General features: G+C 50.1%; 1 protein-coding gene across 1 annotated transcript in view; it reads left to right on the top strand.

The window, feature by feature from the left end:
- SIL1 (SIL1 nucleotide exchange factor) overlaps positions 1-16,254 on the top strand; it is a 257,546-nt gene extending 241,292 nt beyond the window's left edge. The window contains exons 9-10 of the mRNA XM_039485336.1: positions 10,254-10,418; positions 15,735-16,254. Of these exons, the coding sequence (XP_039341270.1) occupies positions 10,254-10,418; positions 15,735-16,100 (531 nt within the window). The 3' untranslated portion in view covers positions 16,101-16,254. The remainder of the gene's footprint in view (positions 1-10,253; positions 10,419-15,734) is intronic.
- The last annotated feature ends 5,915 nt before the right edge of the window (positions 16,255-22,169 follow it).

Genomic DNA, 22,169 nt, shown 5'->3' with positions numbered 1-22,169 from the left:
AGACTTCCACTCCGTTGGCCGATTCACCTGAGAGGGAGTCTTGAGGGGCCTCCACTACCCACAAAGGTCGCAGGCACCGAGACAAGAGGCGTCGATGCTCCTCTTTCCACTGAAGCTATAGGAGCAGGTCTCGACGCCATCGGCATCGACGCTTAGATTCAAGTGTTTGCTCCAACAGACATCATGCTCGGAACGCCCCTCGACCGTCATCGGCACCCAGGCATCATAGCCATGGTTGCCGGGGGGAATCTAGAAGCAGCACCTCCGACGGGTACACGTCTTCGTTGTCGAGGTCTAAATCTCGAGGTCGGCACCGACACAGCCGTGGACACTCCCGACGCTCATATGGCACCGTGCGTTCCTCAGCGACTTCGGCTTCGGCACCCAGCCACCCATCCCCGGGCCACACCGCCCCCCACGATCAAGCGGCTCCGCTCGGTCCCCAAGCGGGTCAGTGGCAAGGGGCGCCTTGGCAAGGGCAGTAGTGTCAGTGGGCACTGTGGCCCCAATTACCTGCACCAGCGAGACCCTGTTCAGTGGCCAGGGCATCACAGGTACACTCTACGTCCCCGCCTCGGCACCGGGAAAAGTCAGCTGGTACCGAACCAGCGGCACCACACCCAGGCTCGGACTTGGGGGCTGAATTACAGGTACTGCCCGACGCCCTAGGGGCAGAACTGGTCCCCTCACCGGCACCAGAGGAATCCATAATGGCACCACCACCCACCCTACAGGAAGAGTTTAAGGCTCACCAAGAGCTCCTTAAGCGGATGGCCTCAAATCTCCAGCTTCAGGCTGAGGAGATGGAGGAGCCATCGGACACCCTGTTCAACGTGTTGTCCTCCTCGGCACCAGGCCATGTGGCCCTACCTCTCCACCAGGGGGTGGCCAACAGGGTTGTGAGTTCAATCCTTGAGGGGGCTACTTAGGGATCTGGGGCAAAAAACCAGTACTTGGTCCTGCTAGTGAAGGCAGGGGGCTGGACTTGATGACCCTTCAGGGGCCCTTCCAGTTCTACGATATAGGTATTATTATTATTATTATTATTATTATTATATCAACTTCGCTTTGGTGAACCCTGGCCTCTTTGACACCTATTTCTAAAAAGGCAGAGAGAAAGTATTTTGTACCAGCAAAGGGGCACGAATACTTGTACTCTCACCCGGCACCCAACTGTCTAGTGGTGGAGTCTGTAAACCACCGAGAGAGGCATGGTCAACACGCGCCCACCCCCAAGGATAAAGACGCCAGGAGACTGGATACCTTCGGCAGGAAGGTTTATTCATCGGCGAGCTTCCAGCTCAGGGTGGCAAATCACCAAGCCCTGCTGAGCCAGTATGATTTTAACTTATGGGGGTCCCTGCCAAAGTTTGAACCTCTTCTCCAGGAAAGGGACAAGAGGGAGTTCAGAGCCTTGGTCAATGATGGAGCGGCGGCCGTGAAAGCAGCTCTTCAAGTGGCTTCGGACGCGGTGGATACAGCCGCCCGTTCAGTGGCCGCGGCCGTTTCCATGCGCAGGGCATCATGGCTCTCACTGTTGGGGCTGTCAGCGGAGTCCCAGTCCCTCATGCAGGACCTGCCCTTCGACGGGAAGGCCCTGTTTGCGGATCAAACAGACATCCGTCTGCATGGGATGCATGGGATGAAAGACTCCCACACCACCCTGCTAACTCTGGGCCTATATGTCCCGCCAGCAAAGGACAAACCCAGGCCACAGACCTCAGCCCTTTCAGTTGGGCAGATATGAGCCCCTACCTAAGAGGCCGAGGGAGCAGAGACACAGGTCCAAGCGCCAGTCCCGCTCGGCCCCGCGACCTGGCCCCTCAAAGGGCAAGAGGCAGGGGAAGAGGCGCTTTTGACTCTTTGCAGGGGGCCACTGGGCCTGTTGCCAGGGAAGCCCCCCAGTTAATAAAGTTTGTGTTCTGCAACCATTTATCTGCCTTCTGAGTGCAATGGTCCCATATAACGTCGGACCAGTGGGTCCTCAGCACCATTTTCAAGGGCTACATGTTGCAGTTCGCTTCGCTCCCCCCTCCCCAACCACTCCCCGCCTCCGGAGGTCCCCAGGGACCCGGAGCACGCCCTCCTTTTAGACCAGAAGGAGACGCGCCTCCTCACTCTGGGCGCGGTGGAGAAGGTACCTTGGGAATTCCAGGGCAGAGGATTTTACTCCTGGTATTTCCTGATTCCGAAGGCAAAAGGCGGGCTCAGGCCCATCCTCAACCTGCGGAACCTCAGCCAATTTATGGTCCATTACAAGTTCTGTATGGTTTCCCTGGCCTCTATTATTCCATCCCTAGACCCGGGGGATTGGTTCGCAGTCCTGGACCTCCAGGATGCGTATTTCCACATCCATATTTTCGAGGGTCACAGGCACATCCTCCACTTCTGGGTAGGGCAGAACGACTACCAGTTTACGGTCCTTCCCTTTGGCCTCTCCACGGCCTCCAGGGTTTTTACCAAATGCATGGCAGTAGTGGCAGCCCACCTCAGGAGGAATGGGCTGCAAATTTTCCCATACCTGGACGACTCGCTGCTCAAGGGCAAGTCTCGGTCCCAGGTACAGGCCTAGATGGAATTTCTGCTGGCCGCTTGGAAGAGTCTAGGCCTAGTGGTGAATGAGGACAAGTCCACATTAGTGCTGGTTCAGCGCATACGCTTCATAGGGGCGCTGTTAGACTTGGTGGTGGCCACGGCCTCTCTCCCCCGGGACAGGTTCGAAACACTCAAAAGTCTCATAGCTTCAGTCACAGCCTTCCCCATGACGACGGCAAGGGTGTGCCTTCAAATCTTAGGCCACATGGCAGCATGCACCTCCGTGGTGTGACATGCCAGGCTCAGAATGAGGCCCCTCCAACTCTGACTGGCCTCCCAATATTCCCAGGCCAGGGACGATCTGGACAAGGTAGTCATGTTACCTCCTAACGTAGTGGCCGACCTGCAATGGTGGTCCCTCCCAAGCAACATGTTACAAGGGATTTCCTTCCGAGAGACCCTTCCCTCACTAGATCTGGTGTCGGACGCCTCGGACCTGGGGTGGGGAGCCCATACGGGGAGCTTCCAAACCCAGGGCAGATGGTCGACCTCAGAATTGTCCCTGCACATAAACATCAGGGAACTCAGGGCGGTACGCCTGGCGTGCATAGCTTTCAGGCCGCACCTACAGGGAAAGATGGTCAGAGTCTTCACAGACAATACGGCCGCAATGTATTACATCAACAGGCAAGGGGCACGCACTCCTCAGCCTTGTGCCAGGAAGCCTTGGACCTATGGGAATTCTGCATAGCCCATGATATCTCTCTGAGGGCTTTTCACCTACCCGGCACTTGCAATACGCGAGCCGATCATCTCAGCAGGGTTTTCTCCCACCAATACAAGTGATCACTCCACTGGGAGGTCGCCCGGCAACTCTTCCGAGAGTGGGAAGCTCCCCTGGTAGATCTCTTTGCTACCGCTCAGAATCGTCTCTGCCCCCAGTTCTGCTCCAGGGCCAGGGTGGGCAGGGGGGCAATCTTGGACGCATTCCTGATTCGGTGGTCGGGCCACCTGTTCTATGCCTTTCTGCCATTTCCCTGATATGCAAGGTCTTACAGAAGGTGAAGGCAGACAAGTCAAGGGTTATCCTCATAGCCCCGGATTGGGCCCAGCAATATTGGTACGGAACCCTCCTGCAGCTTCTAGCGGCCCCCGCGCGCAGGCTGCCGCTTCGGACGGATCTCCTCTCCCAGGAGGGGGGATGCCTCCTCCATCCCAACCTGGCCGCGCTTTATCTGACAGCGTGGCTGCTCCATGGTTAGACGAGGAGGAAGGGAGGTGTTCGGAGAATGTCAGGCAAGTTCTGCAGGAAAGCAGAAAGCCATCCACATGACGGACCTACCTGGCCAAATGGTCTAGGTCAGTGGTCCCCAGTGCGGTGCCCGCGGGCGCCATGACGCCTGCCGGGGCATTTATGTGCGCCCGCCTAGTGCCCAGCAGGGGAGAGAAGCTGCGGCCCCGCGCCTGCTGGGGACAGAGAACTCCGAGGCTGCAGGCTCCATTCTATGTTAAAGTAAGAATAAGAAGTATATTTGGACCAGCAGTTCAACAATGTTTAACTTTTTAAAAATACTTAAAATGAAAACTGTTGATATTTATTTTGTAAAAACTCCTTAATTTTTCTTACAGGTAGATAAAAAAGAGCAAATTCACATGGTAAGGTGAAAAGAGTAATTGCCGAATAATTTAATTAATACCTTTTACATCTAAAATTACCCTTTTGATCTTATGGATTCATATATTATTAAATATGATGTTTTTCATATTATTTAATGTACAAATACAAAATAAGCCTTGAAAAATTGTTGGCACCCGCCACACTCTTCTGAAAACATGAATGTGCTACTGGGTACTTCCCCATCACCCGCATCATTCTCGATTACCTCCTGTCCCTTAGGACCCAGGGGCTAGCTCCCGCCTCAGTCAGGGTACACTTAGCGGCCATTTCGGCTTTCCACCCTCCAGTGCATGGTCACTCAGTATTTTCCCATCACATGACATCCCGGTTTTTGAAAGGACTGGATCGGGCATTCCCTTACGCCAGGCCCCCAGTCCCGCTATGGGACCTGAACCTAGTGCTCTCCCGCCTCATGGGTCCCCCTTTTGAACCCTTGGCCATGTGTTCCTGGTCCCACTTATCATGGAAGGTAGCGTTCCTGGTGGCGATCACCTCAGCCTGCTGTGTCTCGGAGCTTAGGGCCCTAACCTCGGAACCCCCGTATACAGTCTTCCACAGGGATGCGGTCCAGCTTCGCCCACACCCTGCTTTTCTGCCGAAGGTGGTCTCGATTTTTCATATGGATCAGGACATTTTCCTTCCGATACTCTGTCCCAAGCCTCATTCCTCTGATGAGGAACCAACGCCTACACATGCTAGATGTGCGTAGGGTGCTGGCCTTTTACTTAGACTGAACCAGGCCATTCCGGAAATCTCCTCCAGTCGGCGCCGCAAGCCTGGGAGGGGAGGAGAATTAGAGCGGCGCTGGCGTGCTCAGCAGAGGAGGCAGAGCAGAAGTGACCTGGGGCGGGCTCCCCGGGCGGGGTTAGCTGCCGCAGAGGGGATGGGGTTAGCTTCCGCAGAGGGGGGCTCCCCAGGCAGAGTTAGCTGCCGCAGAGTTGGGGGGGCTCCTCGGGCGGGGTTAGCTGCAGAGTGTGGGGAGGGGTAGCTGCTGCAGGGGGGACTCCCCGGGGGGGGGGGTGGCGGGCTGGGTTAGCTGCCGTGAGGGGTGGGGTTAGCTGCCGTGGGGGGGGCCTCTGGTGGGAGGGGTGGGTGGGCATGGTTAGCTGCTGTGGGGGCGAGGGGGTTAGCTGGGTGGGTGGGTGGCGCAAGGTGGAAGTTTCGCCTAGGACGCGAAACTTCCTTGCACCGGCCCTGCCTTTTCCATAACTGGCGTTCTTCAAGATGTGTTGCTCAGATGTATTCCACATCCCGCCCTCCTTCCCCTCTGTCAGAGTTGTCTGGCAAGAAGGAACTGAGGGTGGGGGGAGTGCGCCGCTCCCCTTATAGCACAATAAAGAGGCGCCACTCTAGGGGTCGCAGCAGTGCTCCCCCACTACGGGTACTGCTAAGGGAAAAACTTCCAGCACTGGTGCACATGGCCAGCACACACACCTACTGTGGAATACACTTGAGCAACACATCTCGAAGAATGCCAGTTACGGAACAGGTACCTGTCCTTTTTCACTGTCCTTGTCATCATTTGGATGCTTCTGTCTCGTCTCCTTAACCCGTCCCCTTTCCAGGCAAAATACTCCTTGTTGTGACAGTCTCCCTTCAAATCTAAGCCCCCCCACCATCCAATATGACAATCTTTTAGGCCTTTTTCTGAACCAAGGGGATGGCTCTGGTGTGTAATGCAGAACTACAGGCTGATGTGGTACTTCAGCATCAGCTGCAATGCAATGTAACATTTGTGCGTGACAGGGAGAGATTTTTACTCCCATCAGAATGAAAACATGGTGAGTGCAGGAGAGTCCTATTTCCCATCCAGCCATGCTTGGGTGGAGGAGGAGTCAGCGTGCCAGCACACTGTTACTATGGACTGTGGTGAGGAGGAGACAGAAGTATCCACTAAACTGCTGCGGGCAACTAAGAGATTATAAAATAGAAATCTATTGGATTGAGAAAAAATAGCTGTCTGTTCTGATCTCCCCACAGTGGGTGCAGGAAACACGTCCCACCGTTGTGCGCTAAGGAGTCAATTCCCATTGTTGGCAGGCTCTGAGATGGATGATCTCAGTAATAGTTCTCGTTTCAGCAGCAGTCTTTCCTGAGGGGTAGACTGGCAGCCTGGCCGCCTTGCTTACCACTTAACATGTTGCCTCAAGTAACCATTTTTGTGAATATCAGAGAGGTGTAAAAATCAATAATTTAGCCACAAATTGCCCCCTTCCTCAGCCTTAACCGCAGGCCTGTAACAGCTCTGAAAGGGAGAGAGCACCTAAACGTCTCTATTGCTAGCCAAAGTAATCTTTATACTAGTATGAATTATCTGTACTGCAGTAGTGCCCAAATTGCCCAAGCAGAATTGGGTCTGTACTCACACAGAATCAGAGTTCATAATCCAGTTTAAGACCAGATGCACTCAGTGAGAGCAGTGAACAGGAAGGTGAGAGTGATGGGTGTACATCAGTGAGTTCTGAAGGATTAGAGAAACACTCAGAAGTTCAATATTTATCCAAGCTGTCTGAGCTTTGATGGGGCTGGATGGGTGTCTGCCAAAGTGACATCCACCAGAATACTGGTACTATTTCTGCTGGTTGGGCTGGAGGTTTGAGCATAGGCTTTCTCAGGGTATTTGGGCGCAGCATCCAGACTGCAAAGCCTCCAGAAGGAGAAAATCTTTGGCTTGGGTTCAGTTCAAGTGATGGGCATAGGTCCAGTTTGGCTATTTTAACAGACCTACTACCTGAAATTAGGGTGACCAGACAGCAAATATGAGAAATCGGGACAGGGGGTGGGGGGTAATAGGAGCCTATATAAGAAAAAGACCCAAAAATCGGGACAGTCCCTATAAAATCGGGACATCTGGTCACCCTACCTGAAATACAAGTTAACAAAGCTCAGTGAGAGCAAAACCCATCTTGATCTGCAGCCTGCTTCTCTCATGTTACTCTGTTTCAGTGCTTCAGTATTGTGGTGCTATATAAATACCATAGACTGAGTTCATATCAGCAGCTAACCCAAATCAAAGTAGAAATCTCATTAGCCCTACGTCTATCCCAAACCTTGTATCTAGTACTAGAAAGATTCAGAACAATGTCTTTGCCATTAGTTTCCACTTTCATTTGGACTGGTCACCTGCTCCTTCCTGCATATTCGGGCTTATCCCCACCATAGCAGGAGGAATGCAAGGTGCACGGGCTACAACAGCTTTGAGCATAGAGCCTTTCCCCATCTCAGCTCTGGTATTTAGAAAGAGCCTCTTGTGCAACTCCACACTCTAGTGCTGCATTTGTTTATCACGCTCCTTGGGGAACTGTAGCAACAGCAGACTGCTTGCTGCAGATACAGACAGATGTAACCCTTGCCTAAGCAGCAGCCTCAACCAATTGTCCTCACAGTACACCTGTAGGGTAGGCCAGTGGTGGTCTCATTTCACAGAGAGGGAACCTGGGCCACAGAAAGGTAAAGTGATGTGCCATGTGTCACATGGTGAATCAGTAGCAAAGCCAGGAATACAACCCAGAAATCCTGACTGCCAGTCCTGCGACTGAACCACTAGAGAAAACTGTTTGGAACCTGCTTTAATAGGGAGACAGTGCCATGAACTGTATGCTGTATCTGACACCATTTAAAGTAATTGCTCCAAAGTAAGTTCTCTTGGAAGATCCTATAAAGCTGAGATAATAAAGTTAAGCTTTTCATTCATGACACTGGCACAAAAAGTGGGAGTGTGCTAATAACATTTGTGGATGATGCAAAGTTGGGGGAGGTATTGCCAATATGAAGGAGGACCGGAATATCATATAAGAAGATCTGGATGACCTTGAAAACTGGAGTAATAGAAATGGCATGAAATTTAATAGTGAAAAGTGCAAGGTCATGCACTTAGGGACTAACAACAAGAATTTTTGCTATAACCTGGGGATGTATCAGTTGGGAGTGACAGAGGAGTAGAAATACCTAGGTGTATTGGTTAATCACAGGAAGACTATCAGCTGCCAATCTGATGCGGCTGTGAAAAAGGCTAATGCAGTTCTAGGATGCATCAGGGAGGTATTTTCAGTGGAGACAGGGAAGTGTTATTGCCGTTATACAAGGCACTGGTGAGACCGCATCTGGAATACTGTGTGCACTTCTGATCTCCCATGTTTAAGAAAGATTAATTCAAACTGGAACCAGTTCAGAAAAGGGCTGCTAGGGTGATCAGAGGAATGGAAACCTACCTTATGAAAGGAGACTCCAAAGAGGTTGGCGTATTTATCCTAACCAAATGAAGGCTGAGGGGAGATATGATTGCTTGCTATAAATGCCAGGAAGGGAGAGGAGTTATTTAAGTGCCAGTGTGGACACAAGAACAAATGGATATAAACTGGCCATCAGCAAGTTTAGGCTTGAAATTAGATGAAGGTTTCTAACCATCAGAGGAGTGAAGTTCTGGAACAGCCTTCCAAGGAGAGCAATGGGGGAAAAGACCTAATTGGCTTCAAGACTGAGCTTGATAAGGTTATGGAGGGGAAGGTATGATGAGATTGCTTACCATGGCATGTAGCTGATCTGCAACTGCTAGCAGCAAGTATCCCCGATGGTTGGAGATGGGACACTAGATTGGGAGGGCTGTGAGTTGTTACAGAGATTTCTTCTCAAGGTGTCTGGCTGGTGGGTCTTGCCCACATGCTCAGGGTCCAACTGGTTGCCATATTTGGGGTTGGGCAGGAATTTTCCCGTGGGTCAGGTTGGCAGAGACCCTGGGGTTTTTTTTGGCCTTCCTCTGCAGCGTGGGGCACGGGTCACTTGCAGGTTTGAACTAGAGTAAATGGTAGATTCTCTCTAACTTGTAGTCTTTAAATCATGATTTGAGAATGTCAGTAACTCAGCTAGAGATTGTGGGTCTATTACCGGCATGGATGGGTGAGGTTCTGTGGCCTGCAATGTCCAGGAGGTCAGACTAGATAAGCAGTTCTCAAGCTGTGGGTCAGGACCCCAAAGTGTGTCGCAACCCTTTTTTAATGGGGTCACCAGAACTGGTGTTAGATTTGCTGGGGGCCAGGGCTAAAGCCGAAGCTGGAAGTCTTCAGCCCTGGGGGGCGGGGCTCAGGCTTCAGCTTCAGCCCTGGGCAGCGGGGCTCAGATGACACCACCAACCCTCCCCCATATGAGGCTGAAGTCCTCAGGCTTTGGGGTTGGTCCCGCTTCTCGGTGTAGTCTAGTAATTTTGTTATCAGAATGGAGTCATGGTGCAATGAAGTTTGAGAACCCCTGGACTAAATCATGATGGTCCCTTCTGGCCTTAAAGTCTGAGAGCGTATAAAGTTGATGTGGGCAGTCTGTCCGTGAGAGCTGGATTGACAGCATCTAACCTGGAGAAAGGTCAAAGGGCACGATCCTGAGGGGGGGGTATTGGGCACCTACAGTACCCCTGAAGTCAACAGAGGTTGCAGGACCAAGCAGGGGGTATGTCTACACTAGCTTTAACTGAGAGAGCTCGAAGTCTGTGCTGCTGCAGTTTCACTGCTCATCAGGAGTAATTACCCAGGGGCAGGGGCAGGCTTGTACAACCCCACCTGAAACACATGGTGCTGCAGTTTCACTGCTCTGGTACCTGAACTAGCCAGATTAAAGCTAGTGGGGGTATGTCTGCACAAGCTGCTCTCACACCTCTGACCGCAATGCGGACATACCCATGGTCTTCAGGTTCCTGTAAGAAGATAGTTGGGGATCAGACACCACACTCAGGATCCATGCAGAGATACCACCTCGCTGGTGAGGAGAGATTTAAATTAACAAGGGCAAGCGTTTGCAGAACAGCAAGTCATGAGTGAACACAGTTGTGTTTTTCTCCCCTGATTAGAAGTCATTAAGTGAGATTGTTGATGGGCTTTTAAATCGCACCCATATTATGTAGCATTAATCAGCTGCCTTTTGTGGCACTCCATAAAGGAAGATGAAGCCAGAATGCTAGGGCTCTTCAGAATGCAGATTGCTGAGCAAGAGTTCATTCAGAAATGGCAGCTGTCACTGGACTAGGAGACTGATTAACTTTTGTGCTTGCCAGGCTCTCTTTGCTTTGTCTTCAATGCTGAGACACTTCCCCTATGCCCAGCTGCAGTTCCTCAAGCTTGGTGGCCTTCAAGTACTTAGAAATCTCTTCAAAGAAAATGGCCTGGAGACTCTCTACATCCGTGTTGTGACGCTGCTCTATGACCTGATTGTGGAAAAGGTAAGAGGGCTGTGGGCAGTGATGAGCTGCCAAAATATTAACAACAGGTTCCCTCCTCCTCACCTCATGAGGGGGTCGTGCCCCCCGCAATCCCCCATGTTCCTTGACACACACCCCGGGGACCCCTGACCCATCCCCCCCTTCCCTGTCCCCTGACTGCCCCCTGCCGCCCCATCCAACCACTCCTCTCATTCTTGATGGCCCCCTGGAACCAGCCCCATCCACCCACCCCTTATCCCTGTCCCTGACTGCCCCCCACCACCTCATCCAACCCCTGCTCCTTCCTGACTGCCCCCCGGGACCCTTGCCCTCATTCAATCCCCCTGTTCCCTGCCCTCTGACAGCCCCGACCCGTATCCACCCCCCCCAACCCACCGAACACTCCCTCCCTGCCCCCTTACCACACTGCCTGGGGCCGGGACCGGGTCCACTCCGCCGGGACTGCGACCGGCGCCGTGGGGCCCGACTTGCCGGGCCAGGCCGGATCCGCTCCGCCGGGACTGCGACCGGCGCCGCGGGGCCCGACTCGCCAGGCCGGGCCAGACGGCTCCGGGACTGGCGCCGCGGGGCCCAACTTTCCGAGCCGGGCTGGAGCCGCTCGGCCGGCACCGGTGCTGCAGGGCCCGAGCTGGGCCAGGTTGGAACCGCTCGGCAAGGACCAGCCCAAGCTGGGGTTGCTTGGCTGGGACCAGGCTGGGGCGCTCGGCCGGGGGAGCTGCTCAGGTGGAGCCAGACTGGGCCGTGCGCACCGTCCGTCGTCCCCCCCCCCCCCCCCGCCGCCCACCTGCCTGCTGCTTGTTTCAGGCTTTCCTCGACGATTTGATTCGCGGGAAGCAGGGAAGGGGGAGGAGAAGGAGAGCGGAGCATCCAGGGGAGAGGGGGAGGTGAGCTGGGGCCGGGGGCCGGGCGGACAGCTGCCCGAGCCTTTGTTAAATTTAAAAGCTTTTTTTAGAACCGGTTGTCCTGGAACAACCGGTTCTAAAAAGGCTTCTAAATTTAACAACCGGTTCCTGCGAACCGGCTGGAGCTCACCACTGGCTGTGGGGCAGTTTGCTGGAGCCCATGTTCACTGGATGGCAGTGAAGATGTGAGCTATACTCCTGGGAGTGAGGAAATGCATGTGACTCGGGAACAGTTATAGCGATGCAAGACAGTTCTTAAGATCTTCATTAAAGGGCAGTTGTATCAAGGCCAAACAGAGAGGCATGGTACCAGGGAACTCTCCAGGCAGAGACAACCTGTGCCTGCTGATAGTGGGGTGGGGCTGGATGTGTGTGTGGAGATTTGGGTTCAGAGTGAGGGCAGCTGGCTTCAGCAGTGTTACTGGACATGCTCCATACAAGCCAAGCAGCAAATCTGGAGGGGCATGTGACCCTGCATGCCGCCCCCCCACCCCACACACACATGCATTGCCTCTATCTCCAAGGGATGGGGGGCCCACTCTGCTCCAACACGCCTCCCTGCAGCACTGCAGGAGAAGCCCCTGTGGAGCTGGGTTCCATATTGCATAGGCCAGGGGTGGCCAACCTGTGGCTTCAGAAGTTAGTATGTGGCTCCTTGTATAGACACCGACTCTGGGGCTGGAGCTACAGGCACCAAATTTCTAATGTGCTGGGGGGTGCTCACTGCTCAACCACTGGCTCTTCTCCCCCTCCCCCTCTTCCTGCCCCCTCCCCTGAGCCTGCTATGCCCTCACTCCTCCCCCTCCGACCCTCCTGCACACCACAAAACAGTTGATCAGGAGGTGTAGGGAGGGATGAGGAGGCGCTGATCTGCGAGGCTGCTGGTGGGCGGGAGGCGCGGGGGTTGGGGGGAGCTGATTTGGGGGCTGCTGACGTATTACTGTGGCTCTTTGGCAATGTACATTGGTAAATTCTGACTCCTTCTCAGGCTCAGGTTGGCCATCCATGGCATAGGCAGTTTGTACACCCTGGGTTGATCTGGTCTCTGAACCTTGAAAATATTGTGTAGTCATTTAAGCATCTTTTTAACAATAAAATCAATGTTTGTTTTGGTGGCGGTGAGTTTTTTACCCTGAAATGTTAAAACCAAGAACGTGCAGGAGAGCCAGGTTTCTGGCTTCATTGTCCAAAGTGAATGAAATGCAAAGAGAGTTACCAGGGTATCGATGTGCAAACTAGCTAGTTTTTTGTAATTCTTTTAATTTTATGGGGCACTGTCCATTTGTAAATCTTAGGTTGTAACCAAGCAAACATCTGTATCTATTTTACTTAGCACCAGCTTTGATTATTACTGTAAATATCAGTTTAAAATCCTGTTTACTAGCCACTGTTTGATTTGTTGTTTATTTTCTGCATTTCTGTTACGTTGGAGAATGAAAATCAATTAAGTCAAGTTTCACTTCTGTTTATAGTCAGTTTCACCTGCAGATTTTTATTGCTGTAGTATTTGGGTTTCAGACCTTGAAGAAAAATGATTATATGCTTTAAAACTAGTTTTTAATGGACTTTTTATAAGAGTTGGAAATATTTTTGTTAGTCTGATGTTTTATAAAATATAAATATTGGGTCCAATATAAGTTAACCCTGTCCCTTCAACGGCACAAATAAGGAATTTGTATCTATGACTTGTCTTAGCATTGTCCCTTTAATCCCGTTCCATGTTTTAATACTGTATCTTTAGCAACTCCATCTGTTCACAGATTCAGTCTATCTTGAGATAATCTGCACCCCATTCAAATTCTAAGTTTTATACTAGAACAATGACATTTATAGCCCTTTTAGTGTGAAAACTATTTTCTAGGATGTACATCACAGACTGCTCTCTTGTTACATCTGCAGACAAAATGGAAAAAAGCAGCCCCTGGAAAGGTGCTGGATTAATCTGAATAAGTGGTGATGTCACAAATGCTGTAAAGGGCTAGCTTCGGGGTGATAGACTGAAAAGCAATAGGCTATTTTTTTTTTAAATGAAGCAAAACTAACTCCAGCCCATGCCAGTGCCAGCTCAGTGAAATGAAGCAGAAGAGAAGATGGTTCTGAACTACTTTTCCTGCTTCATTGTCTCTGTTTAACCCTGAAAGGATGGACAATCTGTGTGCACTGAAAATATTGTAGTTTTCCAGGTGGTGGAAATGGTTTTCCTGCAGGATTGTGGGAAGAGAAATCTCGCCTGAGTTTTTCTTCCTTTTCTCCCCATATATGGTAAATCAAAATATAAATACAATGCCGTGAAAATGCCAGCAACAACCACCCAAGGGATCAACAAAAGTCAGTTACAGCAGAGGTGGGCCCTTAAATAAAGGCCAGATAAAGTGTTACAGGAAACCTTGGGGAGACTCGAGTGGTCCCTCCAGACAGGGAGTTGTTTATTAGCAAGGCTCATCCTTTGTGCAGAGTTTCACTGTATCTCTGCTGATTTCCAGCCTTTTTCTTCTGCAGATTTGAATTTGTTCTTATCAGACCTGTAAAAGCCCTAATCTTCCCTTAATGATAATACCGTAGCAAGCAGACTTGTGCTATTCAGATCTAATTAATGAAGCGCATACATAGTAATTATCACAGGAGGCCACCAGCCAAGCCAGAGGAATAGCTCTTAAAGGGAAACGGATCCCATATTGCTCTTCTTTGGGAAATGGTGCCATGAACAGCTCCTTCTGGCACACAGACTGAGATGCATCTCGGGTCACATTCCAGCCCGTGACACATGCATGGGATCCCTATATATGTCAACGACTGCTTCTCGCATTCACCTACCAGCTCTGCTAGGGCCAAATATTTATCTTCAGTGTTTAGTATTGAAGCTGTAAAAAGATGTGCAGGTTCTTCAGTGTGACACCTGCCCTGTGAGCATCATTACTCAGAGTATGCTAAGCCAGCTCGTTCCCTGCTGCAAAGCCTTAAACGTGCCAGTCGTAACTGAGACCGTGGGGTGGGAATCCACGTCTCAGCTCACTCATGGTGAGGCTGTTGAATGTCCAAATAACTGCACTGAACAGAATGGATGCACCTTTTATTTAGGGCTGGGTTGGGCCATGGCACAATCAGGATCCTAGCTCATACTCTTGCTTCCTGGGCCAGCAGGAGCTGGGAACACTGTGGAAGCCATGTGCCTGGTCTCTGGATGTGGGGAACAGAGCACTGTGGCTTGTGCCCAGGCATCCCCTTCTGGCTGTTGTCAGAGCAGCACCAATGAGCTAAGTTCAGCAAGAGAGAGAGAATTGTGATGATGCAGAGCTTGAGCACGGTGCTGCTGGCGAACCACAGGGTGAAAGATGTGGGGGGAGGATCCTGGACAGACCCCCCACCTCCTCGAAAAGGCAATGGAAAGCAAAAATCAGGCCTGAAATGCCAGCAGGCTAAAAAGTCAACTCTCTGCCATTTGCTGCAGACAGCAGCACCAAGGCCACAGGCGCAGTGAAGCCTTCAGGCAACTGCTTCAAATAAGCACAGTTTAAGGAATTGACTTGACAGTGACTTTTTCTGCCCTTTTCTCCTTTATTAAGGAAATGGGGGGAGGTCTCTTGTGGAACAGCACAAGGGCTCCACCAGTGTCCAGCGCACCTCACTGTCCTCCTCTGGATTCTAGGAGCTCTACCCTGTTTCAGGTGTATATTGTATGTGGGAGCATTTACCATGCAGTTCAATAGGGCTGTGCTGGCTTTCCTTTGGTATCTCACTGGATTCACCTGAGGCTTTGCTTGCTTGGTCCTGGTATAACATTGCCCCATAAAGGATATTTTATAAAATTGAGCTTATGCCCTTTGTTTCCCATCTCCCTCTCCCCCCTCAAAGAAAAGGTGTTTTCTCTCTGCTTTGTTTTAATCATAGAACTATCAAGAATAACAACACTGTCTTCCCCAGCTTTGCTGGAGGTGCCTCCCATGGGAGTTGGGAGCGTTCTTAAATGAAGGGTGGGGATGTTGAGTGTTTAAGAAAGAGGTCTTGTATCCAAAGTGTTCAGTATGTGCCAGATTTATATAGGTGATCATGAAAATAAATAATAAATTGTTTAAAACAGTCTCATCTCACCCCCTTCTCCTTTCAATCAGATTTTCAGTGTCTTTCACTATCATAATTCTACTCGTTCTCCAATCAACTAGAGTTTTCCAGAGTAGATACGACTTGACTTTCTAATTAAAAAAAAAAAAAACCAAAAAACCAAGCAAAACAAATCTTTCAGGCTAACTTCATGCACCATATAAAGAAATAAAATAGAGTACAATGCTGTCAAAAGCCAGGAATCGTGGGATGTCTGGATTCACCCAAAGGCACTGATATACTCTATAACCTGCTGGAAACAGTAGTAAGGGTAGTTATTGTTCTTGGATAATCATTTTAACATGGTTTCTTGCAGATGCTGCTTGAGGACTCTGAGAACAAGGAAGACCAATTGGAAGAGAAAGTTCAGCAGTACAAACAAGTGAACCTGGTGCCAGCTGTGGTGGAACAGGGCTGGTGTGGGATTATTTCTAACCTCCTGGCATTGCCGGAGCATGACACTCGAGAAAAAGTTCTAAAAACAGTGCGCGTTCTGATGGCCGCCTGCATGGACAAATACCAAGGGGACTATGCCCTCAACACCACACTGAGCATGCTCCGCACCGAGTACGAAGAACTGGCAGCAGAAGAACAAAGGGAAGGGGACAATGATGGCTATTTTAAGGAACTCCTTAGCTCTATAAATACCATTATTCAGGAGTTAAGATCAGGATATCTGTAATCTGACTGAGCTTTAAAAAAATAATTCATGACAACCTGGTGAATTTTGATGGATATGCATAAACAAACTATTGAGTAAACTGCTGGTCAAAGCAAAATCCCTCCACAAGCCAAGTGAGCCAACAGCTCCATTATTAAAGAAAGATACAAATGTTTTGGGGAGTGTTTTCATTTCACATCTTGGTCCATACTAAGATTCCAGATAATGGGAGTATATGTATTTAAGGAATATTGCATCTTCTCCTAAACCGCTAATATGTTTAATGTAAGTGACAGAATGTTTCAATCTGTTTAGTAAAATGCAGAGATTCTTCAGGTTCCAAAGAACCGATGCGCATTTTTGATCACATACTTGCTAATTCAGGCAACTATACATCTGTGCTTTGTAAAGGAAAAAGACTTTCCCACGCAACTGTGATCGGTCTTTGTTCTTTTTTTAATGGTGACCCTTTCTTTTGCTGCTTTACAATTTATACAGAAGGATCAAAAGCTGTTAGGTTTCTATTTTTAAGTTGCTTTCTGCTTGTGTTGTCCCTCAGAAACAACACGGATATCAACGCTTGTTTTCCTGGGTTTGCTGGAGGTCTGCATAGAGGACCCATAGATTCAGATTAGGAGCCTTCTCCGACCTTTGTTGAAAGATGTTGAATATTCAACAAAAAAGAGCCTTTCTTCCAGCTATTCGTTAGGGTTTTGAGTTAAATAGATGTTAACAAACCCCAAATAAAAACTCAGGCATTCTAAACAAAAAAGAAATAATTAGAAATCATTTATCCTGCCAATTAATCAGGTTTCTCTTGCTTGGTATCTGTGATGTCATGAACATATTTGTCCTCCAGTTTTTGATAGAGCCTGCTTAGGAAAGAAAGATGGCCAAGACCTGAATTTCTAATGAGTGGGGAGGGGTCGAAAGGGAGCTATTGGCAGGGAAATCTTTCAGGCCTTCTTTATACATCTAAAGAAACAAAACAAAAAAGACACCAGTCTGTCCGTCAATGAATTTCCCAGCCCATGGCACTCAGGCCTGGTAGCTTCTATGTATCACCCTCTCTGACTGGCAGCAGTGGCTAGTCAGGCACAGGCCTCGACTCAGCTAAGCCCGTGCTGCTGGTTGTACTTTCTGATGCTTTGCAGATAAATGTCCATTAAAGGCTGGATTGAGGCTACCACTTCCCTTTCCCCTGCGACCTGAATCTAGACCCTGACACAGGGGACAGCCTAGTACATTAACCCAGGATTCCACCTGCCCCCTCCTCACTCCACGTTCTGTTTAGAATTTTTATTCACAGAAAGCGCTTTAACAACACTTGGATTTCCAGCAGCATTCCTGCCACGGAGAATGCTGTACTGTCATGTAAGTGTGTCTGATCTAATGCTGTGTCATCCCAAAGGCAGTTTCTCTAATACAGCGGAGGGAGGAGGGAGAGATGGGCCATGCAGACTTGGGCTAACCATGCCCTTTTAGAGTCATGTTGTCTTCAATGCCTGGATTAAGCACTCAGCTGAGGGGATCCCCCTGCTTGGCATGGCGGACTGCTCTTGTAATCCATATGCCTCCTGCAGGGTTTCCCCAGTGGGAGTCCCTATTGATGATATAATAAATAGTGTATTTATATGGCAGCCATCTGCCAGTGCTTTGTAGGAACTACACAAAACTGTGTGCTTACAATGAAATGAGGCACCAAACACAAGGTGTCCTCCAGCCCTTTCTAAAGCAGGCAAAAGCTATGCAGCTGGACAGGTCCTTGCTCCAGCACAGGCTTGCTGCAGAAAAACTAGGGACTGGATCTAGTTTGCCCACACAGAGTCCTGCAACCCAGGAGTTCCACCCCGCCCCCCGGAGGAAATGGTTCACAGGGTTATATTATAGGCTGCGAGCCTTCAACTTAACTAGCTGTATGCCATCACCTTCCCTGCCACTGGCATAGGGGGTTAAGCGCCTGAAAAAGACTTCCCTGCATCTTGGTCATGCTGGAGAGCCCTTAGGGGTTATTAGCTGGGGGGGCAGCTGCCCAGGCTCAGGGATGTGCAAATATGGCTTTAAGCCACTTCCACATGCATGTTGTACAGGAGTTGCTATGTGCATGTTTCTGCCCCAGCTGAGGGGTGGGGTCATGGAGTCAGGGCCGGCTCCAAGCACCAGCTCAGCAAGCAGGTGCTTGGGGCGGCCAAGGGGAAGGGGCGGCATGTCGGGCTCTTCGGCGGCAAGTCCCTCCGTCCCTCTCGGAGGGAAGGACCTGCCGCCGAATTGCTGCCGAAGAAGAAAGCGGCGGTGGTAGAGCTCCTGCAGACCGCGATCGTGGCTCTTTTTTTTTTTTTTTTTGCCGCGTGGGGCGGCAAAAACCCTGGAGCCGGCACTGCATGGAGTTCACCAGACCCAGGTCCTGTTAACTGTCAAAACTAAACCCAATATATTCTCTCTTCCTGCCAACAGGCAGCAGCCAGGTTACTTCAGCCCTGCCTGCTCATAATGATACCAGTGCACTTGGCATGAGCGCTAAACCAGCGATCAGCATCTGGCCTAAAGAGCAAGTGTCAGATAGCCAGGCTTGCTGGTGAAGAGGCCTACTGTGGAGTTGCTGTACCAGGGAAGGACACGCTCTGACACTACCAGCAATTGTAACCCTGAGAGCTGTGTTCATGGTGGTCCACATAAACCAAGACCGGCAGCCAGCAACGGGCTTAGCAAATTGGGGACTGAGGGTGGCTGATGGAATGGGGTATTAGACCCCACATGCCCATCACATAAAGCAGCCTTGTTTCACGGCACTAGTCGGGCCCTGTTCTTTATCAGCTCTGGAATCGGTTCCAAAATTGCTGTCTAGCACTCACGGGTACATCAATAATGGTTACGTCAGCAAGGCGAACGCTACCCGTGGACGAGACCATAGCAAAAATCTGTGGCCACCTACAGTCACAACCTGGAAATTTGGACCTGCTTAACCATCTTAAGTTTGTTATACTCCTTGTATTTATGAGGTCGGCATAACAAATACTGTGCTACGGGCCGTGCCTGTCTAGGGCAGTTCCATCAAGACCTAACTGGCTCGACGTTCACGCTGTAGAGTCACAGGCTGGCTGGCACCCACCTACGTGTATGGGCAGCAAATACCAAAGTACTGTCAAGAAGGGACAAACAATTTATACCTGTCACGCACAAAATGGACAACCTCCCTCTAAGCATGACGTAAGCCTACTGAGCTTTGTATTGATTGGGCTGTTTTAAAGCCATTAGCCCTTCCTTCTTGATGCTAAAATATTTGACTATCTTTTACAGCCTGTCAAGCGTCACTATTCAGTAACAGGTATTTATGCATATTGATTTGCCTTTGTTTGGATTAAAAAATATTTAAATACAGTTACAGAAATCCATTCCACAGCTAGCAGCACATTCTTACTTTACTGTTGCTAACAATCGAGTGCCAGAACACGCCTGCCTCCTGGGCACATCAGTGAGGGAGTCGTGGTTTGGATTTGTTTTTAAGTCAGCACCCTTTAGTTTAGGTAGGACCTGCTCGCTGGATGATGTAAAATAAGCCTTTGTGTTCTAGTGGTGCTGTGCTGGGCCCAGCTGTTCCTCACTTCCCTTCTCAGCAAAGATGAGCAATCGTAACAGGGTGAAACTCAGCAAACCAGCCCTGAGCCATGACAGCAGTAAAGCTAGAACAGGGCAGGCAGCATTATGTGCAAAAAACCCAAAAGTGACTGCTGCCAATTGAGTCAGTCTGAATCCAATAACGCTGATACACAGGGACATTTGATTTCCAGCCAGAGACATGGAGACATTTCCTTCTGCAGATCTGGCTCACCTGTGTGCTCTCACTGGCACACAGACAAACCATCTTTCCTCCAACCAGTGACACAACGGCAGGATTAATAGAATTGGTTGGATTGTTTCAAGTGTTATCTCACAAAAGGACATGTGAGTTGAAACAGCCTAAGCCTCTCCCCCCGACACACCTCTGTGCTGGCATTCAGGGGGTAGGTGGGCACCACCCATCCTCTATTGTACAACGTACCAGCCTCCTTAAACTGGCAGTGGACGCCTCTGGCCAGGTCCCCGCAGCTCTCCCCATCAAAGGGAGTGTTAGCCTTAGGCACAGATGGGCCAGCCCTTACGGGCCTTCTATGCGTTGCTCAGAAGGAGGCAGCTCCAAAAGCAGCTACGCTTTTATTAAAAGCAATAGTAATTAAGTTAACAATGGCCCACGTGCCTGGTCCCTGTTGACCAATGGCTCAGTGATTGGTGCTAGGGCTTGGGCACAGATTTCTTCAGCTCTGCTTGTGTTTGCAGTTTGATAAGCTAGGAGCTGTAAGACACAAAGAAGGTCACACTAAGACAACAGTGCCTGTGCTGCAACTACAAAACACTGAAAATACTGAGACCAGAAACTCAAGGGTGGCAGCCCCGAACATTCAAAACTGATGAGTCAGGCCTAAAAAACACATACGATTATCTGTACAAATATACATCTTGAGTTCTTTTAGTTGGTTTCTAGTTCCTGGGACTTCAGGGGGTGGTGAGGGGGTGTGCCATATTTTCAAGCTTTTTTCCATGCAGCAGATGGCTAAAAAAAAAAAGTTTTGTTTTTTTAAAATGAAAGTTGAGATACTTCCATAGTCACAGGATTCTAGAAGCTGGGAATAAAAACATTGCAAGATAAGAGTTGGCAACACTGGAAGGAAGCGCGCACACGTGTGCCTGGAATTTGGATCCAAACCCTGCGGTTTCATGTTTGTGTGGAGGCACAAATTCCTACAGATTTTCCCTAGAATTCTTTGCAAATTGAAGAATCTGGTGGCCAGCTGAGGATAACCATATAGGGGTGAAATAAAGCATAGAGAAATTTAGCCAGATTATTGGGGAATATATCCTGATAATGAGATCTCTTGGGGTATGGTATGAGTAGGTGATGCAAGCACTGGTGCATGAGGCATTTAAAACAGGACCTGCCCCAGCACAGAGCTTTAGTGTCAAGCCCAAACTGCAATGGAAAGGCTAATACGTGCCTGTAGGCTCTATGCCCCTTGATCTCTGCTTCTGCCTCTCTGTGACCAAGCAGAAAGGCTCAGCTGAGGCACAATGTACCATCCTGGACGTCCGTGCTGGTGCTTTTTGGAGCCAAAAGTGATTAAACCAAACTATTACAGTTAAAATAATGAACTGGGACGCTGCTTCTCCCCAGAGCTAAAAAGGCTGCCAGGTGACTAAGGAGCAGTGGGCAGGTGCTGCAGGGCTCCTGCCAGAGGGAAGAAGGAGCAGGCTCTTCGTGCAAGTCATGGCTCTGCAAAGTATAGGAACCAGGGAGAGTGAAGGCAAAGCTGTGTAGGTGGTGGGTGGCAGGGGAAGGACCAGCTGAGGGTCCTGTCCACTCTCATTCCTCAGTGCAAGCTGGTGCTCCTAAATGGAACAGTCAAATCTAACTTTCAAAGGATGCTCACAGAGCCACTATTCAGCTGCCTTTCCTAGGAGCCGGCTGGTGGTGTGAAGTCAGCTGCAGTCAGTCAGCATGGAGCTTGATGAATAGGTACTGAATTGGGGCACTCTCTGCCCCTTGGCTCTCTACCAGAGACAGTCCCAGTGAGAGCTCAGGCTTTCCCACTTGAGATTAAACCTTCGGGGCCTGTGGCTGGCTACACATGGGCACCATCTGACAGCGATCACCAGGCTGGCAGTCTGTGTGAAGGGGCGACACCTAACAGAACCGGGGGCCCCTCGCACCTTTTCATGGGAGGAAGGAGCTACAAGTTGGGGGACTTTAGGTGCCTGCTGGGTCCTTGCTCAGGAAGGATTCAGGTACTTTGCCCTGCACACTCCAAAAGACAGTGTAGTACAATCCATGTTGTTACAATGCCATAGCCATGGCTGGCCCAGCAGTGCCCTTCAGGGCTCCACCCTGACAGCTGGGACACAACAAAGAGGGAAATTGCCACCTGGCCAGCACAGCTACCCAGGTTAATTATGCACCTAGAGAAGCTTTGGCATGCATCACTACAGTTGGCAAGTGCACCTGCATTGGATGGACCCAGACACATGCAGCCTGATTCCACTTGCACTTGTGTACAGCAG

Source organism: Mauremys reevesii, linkage group 8 (genome assembly GCF_016161935.1).
Source record: "Mauremys reevesii isolate NIE-2019 linkage group 8, ASM1616193v1, whole genome shotgun sequence".
NCBI lineage: Eukaryota > Metazoa > Chordata > Testudines > Geoemydidae > Mauremys > Mauremys reevesii.
The sequence above is the reverse complement of the archived record's forward strand: the minus strand, read 5'-3'. Positions and strand labels throughout refer to the sequence as shown.